The sequence below is a fragment of the Monopterus albus genome, unplaced genomic scaffold, assembly GCF_001952655.1.
Source record: "Monopterus albus unplaced genomic scaffold, M_albus_1.0 scaffold457.1, whole genome shotgun sequence".
Taxonomy (NCBI): domain Eukaryota; kingdom Metazoa; phylum Chordata; class Actinopteri; order Synbranchiformes; family Synbranchidae; genus Monopterus; species Monopterus albus.
This window is the reverse complement of record NW_018128337.1, coordinates 242,937-255,849: the sequence shown is the minus strand read 5'-3', so window position 1 is coordinate 255,849 and position 12,913 is coordinate 242,937. Positions and strand designations below refer to the sequence as shown.

Below are 12,913 nucleotides of genomic sequence, written 5' to 3'. Positions count from 1 at the left end.
ATCATTACTATTTATACAACAGTAAACTCTTAACTTTATGTATTTTTTTAAAGCATTTACTTTTTGTTTAAAGGTACATTTACTAAGTCATAAAGTTAGTTACAAACTGAAGTTATTTGGCCTGTGTTGCTTCTAGTTCTGTTTGTAGCCAGATGAGGGCAGCCAAGATCTGCAGAGGTGAATATTGATTCCTTACTCTGTGTGGAAGTGGAGCTGCAAATCATGCGAGTCCCCCTCAAAGTAAAGGATTCAATATTCTTTAAATAAGCTAGGACATATATTGTAATAGGCCATTTGACCACTTTCAATGACAAAAAGCAATTCTAGTTTTAGCTATACTTGGTATTTACAATAATGTTGCAGCAGAAAAATACAGTAAAATTGTGAGAAAACTGGAAGCAATCCTCCTCACACTTTATCTACCAGAGTAAGATGGTTTGAACTTCCTGGAGACTAAAGGACAGAGTGAGCATGAGTGGAGACTATTTAATTTCTCTATGTCTTCTAGGTACACACATGCAGTCACATGTTCTCACACCTCCATATCTCTCTATGTGTTGGCAAACACTTTTCCTCTCGTGGCTCCTGCCTCCCTACCGCCCACACCGGAGTAAGTCATCGCTGCTTTAAGACACAAAGCCTGGTCTTATCTCAACAGTCTCATTGTGTTAAAGCTCTTAGTTTTGATTTCTCCTCTGTCTGCATCAAAGCTACTAAGTGTTTCTATCAGCACCAGGTGACACACACATTCAGATAGACAATAACCACAACATATTCATTTTATTTTTATTTTTTCTCGATTTGCAAATTTCAGGGTCAATATTTTCATTAATCACATTACTTGACATGATGCACCAAAATTTACTCTATCTGTTTACAGGAATACACTGAATAGAACACAAGGTTTCACAATGGATACACGACTGACGTTTTGCCCATTGCACTTACAACAGTGAATGACATTTTCCAGATTTAAAATTTTTTCTTTTCCTTCCCATAACCCTCATCAACTTGCAGATCATATCCATGAAATCAAAGACCTCCCAATAGTCTGACAAAGGCATTCTACTCTGCAATTGCCGTGGAGGTTTATTCATCATGATTAACAAGCACAATATGTATAGAAACTCTACACAGACTGGATATGTTTCTGAATAGAAGTTTTGTTCCACTGTTGTAAACAGCCAATACAAGTCAGCCACATAAACTTTGCTTATGCAATAATAATAATCATAATCATCATCATCATCATCATTAGTTTCATCATCATCCTCAGTATTGTGGTAATAAATGTTCTTTCTATAAACAAAAGTTGGCAGCAAATACGGCATGGGGATGCTCATGACAGCCGTACCCAAAACTCAAAAGCTGTACAGAAAAATGAGTTTGTATTTACAGTAACAATGTGTGTCTGTCTGCCTTTCTGTCGATCTAGACAGCTGCACCGAAGGCTGTTTTGTCTCATGCACCTGATATCGACCAGCATCTGCACCTCTTGTTTTGATACGGAGCTGACAGCGTTCCATTGGAGGCACTGTTACGCAACCTCCACAGAGCAGCAAGTGCTACCAGTCAGGCTTGTGCTTTCAAATGACATGTGTTTTTTTTTTTGTTTTTTTTTTTGAATGACTGGCTGAAAATTGTACTCATCCATACTCTCTACGTTGGCCTGTGAAAGTCAAGGATTGTTAGGCAAACCTTGGAGAAATCATGTCTTACTTTTTTTTTTTCTTCTCAACAACAGCCTCTAAGCATATAAGCTCAAATCATGCACCTTTCTGTTGGCTTGGCTCTTGAGTGGTTTGAGCCACAATGAAATATCTGATAGAAACATTCCATTCACCCCACAGGTTATACTGACACCCAATATGTACATTGACACGTATTAATGAGAAGTGCTGACCATCTGTATCACAGGTTTATAGCAGCACAGACAGTCACTGTAAGCCAAACACTGAGGAGCCCAGATCAGCCAAAACACACAAAAACTGAATGAGGGCTTACAAACAGCCAGATGAAGCCAAGCAAACCCATGCTTCAGAGCAACATGATGGACATTCAGAACCAACAGTCTACACAGGATACCCTTTGGCAACAAGTCCCCCGCGTGGGGAGTGAGGGGTCAAAACATGCCATGAAAATAAAAACAATTCTAGGTCAATATTCAAATTCATACAGACAAGTTGCTAAGTAAAAACATTTTCATTACTTTTTTTTGACTATGTTAGTTCATAATGATGATGTTTTTTTGTGAATACATGATGACAAACTGTTTTAGGCTGAATCACTTCCAGGTTCAAAATGAGTCATTGCATAGAACATTTGAATTAATCATTGCTTTCATCGTCTCCTATATATGTATGCACGTGTATGTATGTGTGTGTGTTTGCAAATAGAGGCAGTGGGCCCAGCTTGTCTGTGAGATCATTTTGTTGGTGAATTGGTAACCTTATTAATCAGCAGGAGGCGGAGAACTCAATTAACCTTGGCTCTGGAGTGTAATCAGGATGCAAAATATGGAACATATGCAGTATGAATGGGTGCGTACAATATGTGTTTGCAGGAAATAGAGAGTGTGTGCAAGTGTGTTCGTATCTGTTTGCATGCTCTTATGCATCTGCACATTTGGACATGGTACTGTCGTTGTAAACCCGCTGACAAACTGTGTTACGGCTATTTATCAACAGAAGTGTTTGATATCTCCTGTTACTATTTTAAACAACATTTATACCATTGTGCTATATACCAGTTTCTGCATGCTATTGCTTTTAAAAATCAACAAGCAAATCATTTGATGCAAGAAAACAGATTTAAAAAAGTGAAAAATATAACATTTTACCAAAGAAAAACACAGAACAACAAGAACTAAAAAAAAAGAACATCACTGGAAAGTGAAACCATAAATACACAAATGATAAATTTACATAATTAGATCTCTGATTTGCTTTATGTACATACAGTAATATACAGTTGTGTAAAAAGAAATAAATAGTGATATGGATGTTCTAAAACATATGAGGTATACAAGTAAAAACATGTACTGAATAAGGCTCTTCCATTCAGTGAATATCAGGCAAATAAAAAAAAAAACTTAAAGATGAGACAAATCAATAAAAAGGATAAAGTCCCAGAAGGCTCTGGGTCTGACTGTAACAATGGCTTTGCAATGGCTGACAAAGAGCCATGGCCACTCTTTCGTTTGGTCCTCTCATCTGTGTGAATCTCACACTTGTGGGCACACTGGTAGTAATTCCCTTTCCTAAAAACCTACAGCTAATAACTAGTGGCATCTCATGTGGTGAAAAATGGGCTTCTTTTTTCAGTTTTTCAAATATTTGTGCATGCATTCTGGGGTCCACATTTACACAGGCATTCTGGAGACAACAAAACAAAAAGAGAATGAATCAAAACACATTCAAAGAAAGGGTCAAAATCCCTATACTGGAATGTACTGCAGAGACCATAGAAACCAAGCATTCAAAGACTGTAGTGGAGTCATCGGATTGGTTGTCATTGCTGTGATAGACCTCATCTGCTCCAGGTATGTGATGTCATTGTGGACTCATACTGGTATCTTTGGTACAAGAAAAACCTATGACAATCTGTATGTTTTCTTTTTTCACTGTGTTTTGCAAGGAAAGGCTCTGAAGACATCAATATAGAATCAAAAATTCTTGCCACAAGTGTATTCCTCAGACATGAGTGGTGTTCCATCAAAATCCCTGCAGAGGGTGCTGTGAGGCTTCTTCCTTCATTGAATTGTTTGAATAAAGGGACGCACATGGAAAAACACACAGTTTCTCCCATGATATCCAGGTGCCTCGCATTGTCACACAGATCCCAGGAGGCTTTCTGCAGAACTGTGAGCGCCCCCTCTCTGCTCTGCTTCACAGCATCCTCAATACTGAATCTTGTCATCCTCCTGAAATGAAGGCAATGAAAATGTGGATGTAGGGTGAAATAAATGAATTCTTAATGCACAATATCAAATTCACCAGATCAGATGTGAACATAATATTAATGCTGCAATGCAGACCAAACCAAAAGGAGTAAAGGAAATAAAAAAAATACCAAAAATACACTTAAATTCAAATTTTTAAATGACCGGAGCCTCTAAATATTCAGTGTGTTTTGCAATGGCTATATTTATGTTACAAATCTGCCAACCTACTCCCCCCTAACCTCCCATGATACCCCAGCCTTCCACAGCCCTGCTGGTATTGGCAGTAATCCACTGGGCTGAACTGGCTGGCCTGCTGGTCACTGAAGCACCAAGTCAGGTTTATCTCTCCATTCCCCCCATGAATCCTCAGACACAGAGACAACTGACATAGTTACATTAATCCAGCCAAATGTCAACATCGACAGCATAAAAGCTAAATGAGATCTGCACCCAAATGTGCCACAACTCCCAGTCAACCTGTGTTCTGACAAATGCGAAATAACATGCATTGAAATCTGTTTTATTTGTGCTTCTGTAGTTCTGCTCCATTGAACAAAATTAGTTCATTAGTTCATCATTCCATTTAACAAGTGATGGCGACCATGAGTCATGATTGTTTGCACCTGCATGTGCTCTTGTCCCTGTGTGTCTTTTCGTGTGTGACATTAAAGCCAAGCCACAGTTGGCCTTCTCAGGCTAATTATAGCCCAGTGTACTTGGCCCAGATTATTGCAAGTGTGTGGAGTCAGAAGGTAAACTGTATTAGTGCAAACATCCCTTTTTCTTGGCTTTGGACTCTCACCTCTGCAGCACAAAGTTAATTAGGACCATAATGAAATTAAATGCTGGAGACAACAAAAACATAACCAACATCATAACTAAATTTAGTTTGCAGTAATCCAGCAACACAAGCACAGGTACATGAGCTCATACAAAGGTGTACACTCACAGATGTATGTGAGAGGCATTTAGTTACTTACCATTTGTCCAGTGAGGCATCAGATGTCTCCACAATCATCATTATAGGATTGTAGTTCTGTCAAGGCATCCACTTATATTCAGGCCTGCTCAGTCCCCTTCTCATGTCTTGTAACACCGTGCTAACAAAGTGATCACCTTCACTTAATTCACTTCAGTCGTGTGCTCGTGCCTGTGGAATTCAGTGCTGACAAGGCATCCTTTGATTCCAGCTCTGTTCAGTAATTTGGGGTAAGGGAAACGTACAGCGGATCAGTCCCAATATATAATCACAGCATTCAGTGACCTTTCACTTCACTTGATTCTTCTCATTACGCAGACATGGACTGTGTTAATCTATGTAACTATCCAGGTGGTAAAGTGGAAGACTTAATCCATTCATCAAAATTTGTCAGCATTCTGTTTTCACATGGGTGTATTAAATAAAACTACTACTAACAAAGTAAAGTGGAAAGCATCACTAGTAGTCAAGTTCCTGTATTTCTGCATCTGTTTTATATGATGCAATTCTCAAAAAAGGATAAACATAATAATTTTAGATTTTTTTTTTTCAACTAAGCTACTTGGCATAAATCATAAAGCTCGTGCAGCCTGCCTTCGAAAAATGTGTCCAAAAAAGATACTCACTGATGTACTCCAGATCTGTCTGGCTCTACTTCTTCTGTAATGTGAAATGTATTTGATGCAGTTTCATAGGTTTTTCAAGTACAAAGCTACCAATCCATCTAATTTCAACTCTTCATGCCCTGAAAAAGAAAAAACTGTTAATTCAAAAATTAAAAAAAACAAAGCATCATTTCCTATACTTACACAATTTACATCATGGAACAAATTCAAATGTGTTGGTTGGTGATAAGCAGAGGTCATTGCCTTCCATCCAAAAATCAGTCAAAGATTCAAATTCAAAGTTTGAATAACTAAAACATTTTGAGTTGCTAACCTCTGTAATTTTCATTTAAAAATAAAGATCACTTACCCTCCTCTCTTCAGTTCAAAAAAGTGAAGTGAACTTCTTTCCAAGGCCAGACAAAGCTATGAGTGACAAAGAGGAAGCAAATATGAGAAAACAGTGATGGATTCCAGTATCTTTACTTTTTGCTGTGTTAATGCATTCTAGTTTTAAAAAACAACTAAAAAGAGAGTGGCTTTAACATTCTCTATACCTAAAGAAGAGCTGCAGCACCATTTTTTAGACATTTATTTATTTATGATTATACCATCTCCCAGTTTTCCCGCCTGCTCTGCTGCCCCTCCTTGCAGGATTTTGGTGAGAACATTTTCCCCTTCAGCAGGTGCCTGCCCCCCTGCAGCGCTGCCTATACCTCCAGGTTTGGTACCAATCCCAACAGGTGCAGCCTTGGAGCCTGCAAACAACAAACATCATAACTGTGATATGCGATGTTTGCTTGGGGGGGGGGTCACAGTGTGATTTATGGTAATGGTAAAGTAAGACCTACCAATGCCTGTAAGAGGGGGTGTAGCTATTTTGGTAGGCTGAGGTGCTGCTGGGACTCCTGTTGTAGATCTTAGTCCTGTGGCTGTTGCTGCAGGTGTCGCATCCATTTTTGTCTGCAGAAAATTAAGTAGAAAATGCTGATAAGACAAAGTGAAATTTTGCTGCTATATATTAACTTTGATTTCATTTTCACAGGATTTTCCAGTGAACAACCTTAAAAACCTAATACTGGTATATTTAATGGATGTAAAGTAAAACTAGGTCTACTAACCACTGTGGTAGCTGGCTGTCCTGCTGTAGACCCTGCTCCTGACTGGCGTCCCTGTGGTGGGGTTTGGCCAGATTTAGGCTGCTGCTGTGCTGGTCCTGCAGTGGTTGTTGTGGGCTGGATGCCCTGAGGGGTCTGCTGCTGCTGCTGCTGGGCCTGCTGGGTGCCATCAAGTGGGTGAGAGCCTGAGTGTCTCCCAGACTGACCCTGACCACCTGGCCGCTGTTGCTGTTGCTGCTGCTGCTGCTGCTGCTGTTGTTGTTGTTGTTGTTGTTGTTGCGGTTGTTGCTGTTGCTGCTGCTGCTGTGGTTTAGGCCCTGCTGCAGAGGGATCCTGCCTCCTAGAGATTGAGCGATCTCCCTGTGGTCTCTGGCTCCTTCCCCCTGTGCCATGGTGATGTGGAGAGGCTGTGTCACGAGAGAAATCTCCTGAGTTCCGGGGGCTTTCCTGGGCAAAACGCGAGTCTGAACCACTCCTTCGTTGTGTAGCTGAGGAGCCCCTGACATCAGAGCGACCAGACGGATCTTTGGGGTGTGTCCTGGAAGAACGGGAGGACCTGGGATCCTCTGAGGAGTGGCGAGAAGAGCTGTGTCTTCCAGAGCTGCCGCTGTGGTGACGGTGGTCCCGTGATGATGTAGAAGAGGAGTGGCATTGTTGGTTGTACTCATCCTGGGAACAGTATTCCTCTGGAGGTTCATCATAATCATGGTAGGTGTGTTTACTACGCCTACCTGTGGATGAGTGACCTCCACTTCCATGATGTCTTGAGCGTTCAGAACGGGCCTCTCGTGGCTTCTCAAACCAGTCAGTCTCCTCTTGGCCCAAATGATAAGCTTTTCAAACCAAAACAAATACTATTGGTCATTTGATATGTGTGATGACAGGAGTAGCATGCAGACTGAAGCCATGCAAAATAACTGGGAAAACATGCTCCTCATCCCAGAGTCATGCACATTTTTGATGAATTCAACAAAAAGTTACAAAAACAGGAGACATCACCTCACAAAGAAAAAAGTTCAATACAGAAACATTAAACAGGGATATTTTGCTTCACTTATGACAGACCTACAGGTGACAAAAAAAAAGACAAGACAAACAAAGTAATGGTGCTCTCAAAATTCCACACTTAGCATGCAGCATCTCTCCAGGACATTTTGAAGGCAGGAGGACTACATTTCATGCAGCACAAATGATTTAGCACCAGTTACCTTCACTGTCAGAAACAGCACAATGCATGTCATCTATGAGGTAAGGGTCATCTGGTTTATAGACATGACTCCTGGGCAAGTCTTTCTTGTGGTGGTCCTGCACATCAGGCAGGGAATGGCTGGATCCATACTGGTTCCTCACATCATGAGCCTCTGATATGGCAGAGGTTCTCCCCATGCCTACAGGCTTCCCAACAGGACTGAGTGGACTCTCTTCTTCTGAATTCTGACTGCGCATCGGAGGCCTTCCACTGCGGCTGGTTCTTTGAGACCGCTCCATGGCATCCCTCTCATAGGACTTACTTCTGTGACCTGTGGCATCTCTAGAGGAAATCTTGTCCATGCCATATCCTGTAGACCTGGACCTTCCAGAGCTGTACATGCGGTCCTCCTCTTCAAGACCCTCACGACTGGTGCCATAATATTTCTGCTGGTCATATACATTCTTTTTCATCCCATAGGTGACATCATCCTGAAGTTTCTTGGACCTGGACACAACTGTACAACTGCCACCTGAGGAGGTTGTCATTGTGTAAGAGGCAAGGTCAGACTCCACATCCCGTGCTTCCTCAATAGGAGAAAATTTAGAAATCTTCTGCTCCATCCCCTGCTTTCTATGCTTACTACGCTTAGAGGAGACTACTGCAGGGGCAAGATTTTTGGGGGTGAGTTTGTGGCTACTGGAGCTGCTCCGTGATGCATGTTTATAATCATCATAGTAATAGGAAGAGCCTCCAGCCACAGTGGTGCTGGTGCGACTGTCCACTGTGGTTTGATAACCCGTTGTGCCTGTAGGTCTGCCATAAGCATCCACAGGCTCATCTTCAGGCCTACCATAGACACTCCCACCTGCAGAGCCATTCTCACTTCGATACCGCCCTCCTACAGGATGACCTAAAGTATCAGTGGGTTGGTTAGAGCTGTCTTTTGTCAACTCACTGATATCATCAATCATGACGTAGTTCCTAGGAATATTCTGCTCTAGGTTAGAGGTGTAGAGCCCATCTGATGGATAAGCAGATGTTGGGCTGTCTGCAGAGTGAGTCACACCAGGCTCAGGGGGACGGTATTGTCCATATGCATTGCTGTAGACTGGACCAAAGTTGCTATCTGGAGCTGATGTGGCCACTGACACTGCTGGATTGCTGATGACTTCATAGTTGGTTGGGAGTTTTTGCTCAAGGTCAGCCAAAGATGTTTGCCTTGGTCTTTGATGGACTGTAAGGATGTCTGCCTGGGGCTGGTAGGGGAGGCCAGGCTGGTAAGAACTGTGACTGGGGTAGGGAAGACTCTGGCCTGGCATAGGCTGGCCAGGTTGATGGAAGCCCTGGTGACCATGCTGCTGCATGCCAAGGTCTGGCTGGTAAGAGGACTGGGCATACATGCGTGAGGAATAGGATCCCTGGTTCTGATAGCCAGGGCCCGGTGGGGGATGGGGCTGGAAAGTTCCTGGCTGGGGTGCAGAAGAGGAAGGATACTGAGGAGGTTGGAAGCCTATCTGTGGGTAAGCAGAGCCTGGCTGCTGTGTTGACGATTGACTTTGCGGGTATGGATAAGGCATGTAAGATGAGGTTGAGGGATACTGAGAGGTTGCATTGAGGTCATTAGTAAACTGACTCAGGGGTGCAGTGCTGGGCCTTGTCAGTAGGCCATTAGCATCAAAGGCTCCTGTTGCAGCTGCCATCCTGAGGTTATTGAGTTCACTGTCTGACATGTAGTCCCGAGCATCACCCATACATCTCAGGTAGACCAGCTCTCTCCTCTCCCTCTCTTTCACCATGGTCTCCTTACGTTGGGTGATGCCTAACTCCAAGTAACGCAGCTTGGCATCAATCTCTTTCTCTTCTTCCTCCAGTTCAGCCTGCTGCTTACGGAGCTTTGATGACTCCTGTTCCACAGCTTTCAGTTCACTCAGGAGGCCAGCCTTTGTGACACCTTGGGCAGGTCTGGGTAGGACTTTCTGGGGCATACCAGGAGAGCTATACATTTGTGCTGGAGTAACAATGGGAAGTGGAATCTCATCTGGAGGGGGGCTGGGGAGAGTCCTCTTTACTTTCCTCATCAGAGAGTTCTGCTGCTGCTGCAGGGAGGCCATCTGCTAGGAGAGGCACATCAGCAAACACTGAGCTATAAACAGAATGTGTAAATTAGACTCATTACTGTACACTGAGTATTCAAAGAGGGCCTGCACATTTCTTCATTCCTAGACATATTATATGTGAAGAACTATGCAGTTTGATATGTTGACAGACTTCTTGACATTAATTGATCTATGTACTACTGAAGCATTAGCTCCATCAGTAGCTCAGTTAACATAGTTTGATTTCATTATATTGATTAAGTTGTTTCACTGAAGCCAAAGGCACTATCATTTTCATTTTATGCTTGATTAACAATGATAAGTAAAATGTTTAGTAGTGGCAGTCAGTGAAGTCAACACAAAGCACCTCTATTAAATAATAATTAAACATGGTTCCACAGGGGTACAATCAAAGCTTGTTACATGTTATACTTAACAAGTAATTTTCATAACATTGTTACAGCAGTTCATTAAATATTAATCTAATTAAATATTAATCAAACATGTCTCTACCATGGTCAATAAAAGTATGACCAAGTAGCATTTCTGCTTTTTCAATTCATATGTCATTTGCTAATTGTGAATTGACAATTTGATTTTTTGATTCAAATCAAACACTAAATAAAGAAATATGTTTTGTGCAGCTTAGCACATGTAAACATAAGCATGAATTGGTGTAACTTTTTTTCCCAAACTGTCAGGAGACATTACAGTTGTAATGAAGAAATTGTTTTGAGACTGAATTCATTCAAATGTGTTTTTAGAGAGAGGTTAATTTTTATTTTACTTCTCTAATCAAATATCTAGAGCATCTTGCTTGTTTCACATTAGTCAAAATATTTTTGTATGGCAGGAAAATAAGAATAGTCAAGCATTAGAAATAAAAACACAAGGTCATCTATGCTACTGTACTACTTAAAAACTAGTTCTCTTGGGTAAATCCATTTTGATGTTGTTAAATATCTATGTATGAAGTAACCATGTATGAAACACTTTAGAGTAGATATGCATAAAATGCCTAAAATCTGATTCCTATGTTTAGAGGGTTTGGCACTGGTAGCCACGATAATGAAACATTAGGTTGTGATAAGTTTTAACCCTATAAAACCATTTGTATCATATTTGATATGTGAGGTTTCTGAGTAAAAAAAAATCACCAAAAATGCCCCATGTATCAAAGAAATAGAAATAATCTAAATATTATGGCATCTCTATTCCTATATGCCTGGACTGTCTGTCTATGCATATATGGCAAATAAAAATCATGAATCATGAATTATACAGTATTTTGGATTTTGTTAAAAGGTTTAATAAACATCTCAGTTCTGAAAAATTAGAATGTTCTGGCAATTTTTTGATGTGTCAGGCTTTACAGGGTTAATGACATCCTGACTAATGTCAGTGTGATCTCTAATATTCCAAATGTATAGCAAAAAAATTTTTATAATTATTACTGTAATATAATTAACATTATTATGTTCCTAAAAATATATACATTACTGCTTATTATTCCATGCAAGTAAATGGGTACAGTAAATCTGACATCATTATTTATTGTATATATACTGTATATAGCAAAAACCCATGTTTTTGTGTTTGATCAAAAGACTGATGAGAGCTTTTACTTATGCATTATGTGCCATATTTTTGTTTGAAGAATCTACTGTAGATTTTGTGTGGCTGATATAATTCTTCTGAATACATTCCCCTAATATATACCTGGTAAACTGTGCTTAATGCAAACGTGATGATTTCGTACCTGATTGCTGGACGCAGCTTGCTGATGATATGGGGAGTACCGGTTCCTGGCAGGGTCCTCTGATGTGGGGCTGAGAGGCTTTGGATCTGACATGGAGCGCTGCACACTTTTTAAGGGTCTTGGCAAGGTCTGATGGCGCTGGGGTGATTCAGCAGTGAAGGCCTTCTGCTGGGGTGTAACATGGGCCTTGTTGAGTTTCTCCTGAGAGACAAATGTTGTCTCCAGCATGCGATGGGGAGACAATGGTGATACAGGGGAGTATAGCACCTGGGGAGATTTAGGGGGCTGGCGAGATGGAGACTCATTTTGCTGATAGCCAATTTCTAAGGGGTCCGGTTTCCTCCTTTCAAATTTAGCAACTCCTTGGAGTCTACGAGATGTTGGGTCAGATGTGTTTGCACCTACTATATGCAGACTTGTAGAGTATGGACTGATAGTTGTAGGAACACTCAGCTGGGGGGCAACAACGCCCTGAGAATGAGACTCTGGTTCTGTCTGGCAGGCCAAACTTTCTCCTTTGTGGGTCCTTTCTGGGGCTGCAATGTAATGTAACAGGTCAACCTTTGAGGTCTCTGCCATGGTAATGTGGATTGCAGGTGAAACCCTGCCTAGTTGGTCAAGCTCTGTCTGGCATGATGAATCATTTGTGGTCTGAATAGCTATACTTGTAGAAGCCACTTTAGATGACCCTTCTGATTTAGTCTCACCACTGGATTCAGAGTGCCTAGATACACGTGATCGCCTGCGCCTTACTGGCTGCTGGTCCCATTCTCCCTGGTCCTCATCATCGGTCTGCACACTGCAGTCAGCAATACGCCTTGTTCTCCTACGCCTGTTCATGAATCTGTCCTCACCATCTTCATCATCAGTTTGCACACAACTGTCTGTAATCCTCTTCACAGATTCCTCTTCTGATCCATCTCTCAGTCGAGGCATGGAATTTTGCTTTTTCATAACCTTTGAATCAGCCTGTTTGTCACTGCTTCTCAAAGACATTTCAGAGGCAGAACTATGAATAGGTCGAGCAGTTACCACTGCTTGGACCACTTGTCCATCCTGCCAAAACTGAACACTCTGTCCATCTTGTTGAATAACTCTTCCACTCTGGTCGCAGATGATAAACCCTTGAGGGGGACCTCCTCCAACAACTACCCCTTGTAAACCACCCTGGGCAGTTGTTGCTGCTGCTGCCACTGCTGCAGATGCAGCCGCTGCCCCTGC

General features: G+C 41.6%; 1 protein-coding gene across 1 annotated transcript in view; it reads right to left on the bottom strand.

The window, feature by feature from the left end:
• Positions 1-1,612: 1,612 nt before the first annotated feature.
• bsnb (bassoon (presynaptic cytomatrix protein) b) overlaps positions 1,613-12,913 on the bottom strand; it is a 65,625-nt gene continuing 54,324 nt past the window's right edge. The window contains 9 exon segments of the mRNA XM_020587428.1: positions 1,613-3,922; positions 4,924-5,135; positions 5,549-5,667; positions 5,898-5,953; positions 6,139-6,285; positions 6,379-6,490; positions 6,649-7,478; positions 7,854-9,951; positions 11,693-12,913. The exon segment at positions 11,693-12,913 is cut by the window's right edge and continues 7 nt beyond it. Of these exon segments, the coding sequence (XP_020443084.1) occupies positions 5,913-5,953; positions 6,139-6,285; positions 6,379-6,490; positions 6,649-7,478; positions 7,854-9,951; positions 11,693-12,913 (4,449 nt within the window). The 3' untranslated portion in view covers positions 1,613-3,922; positions 4,924-5,135; positions 5,549-5,667; positions 5,898-5,912.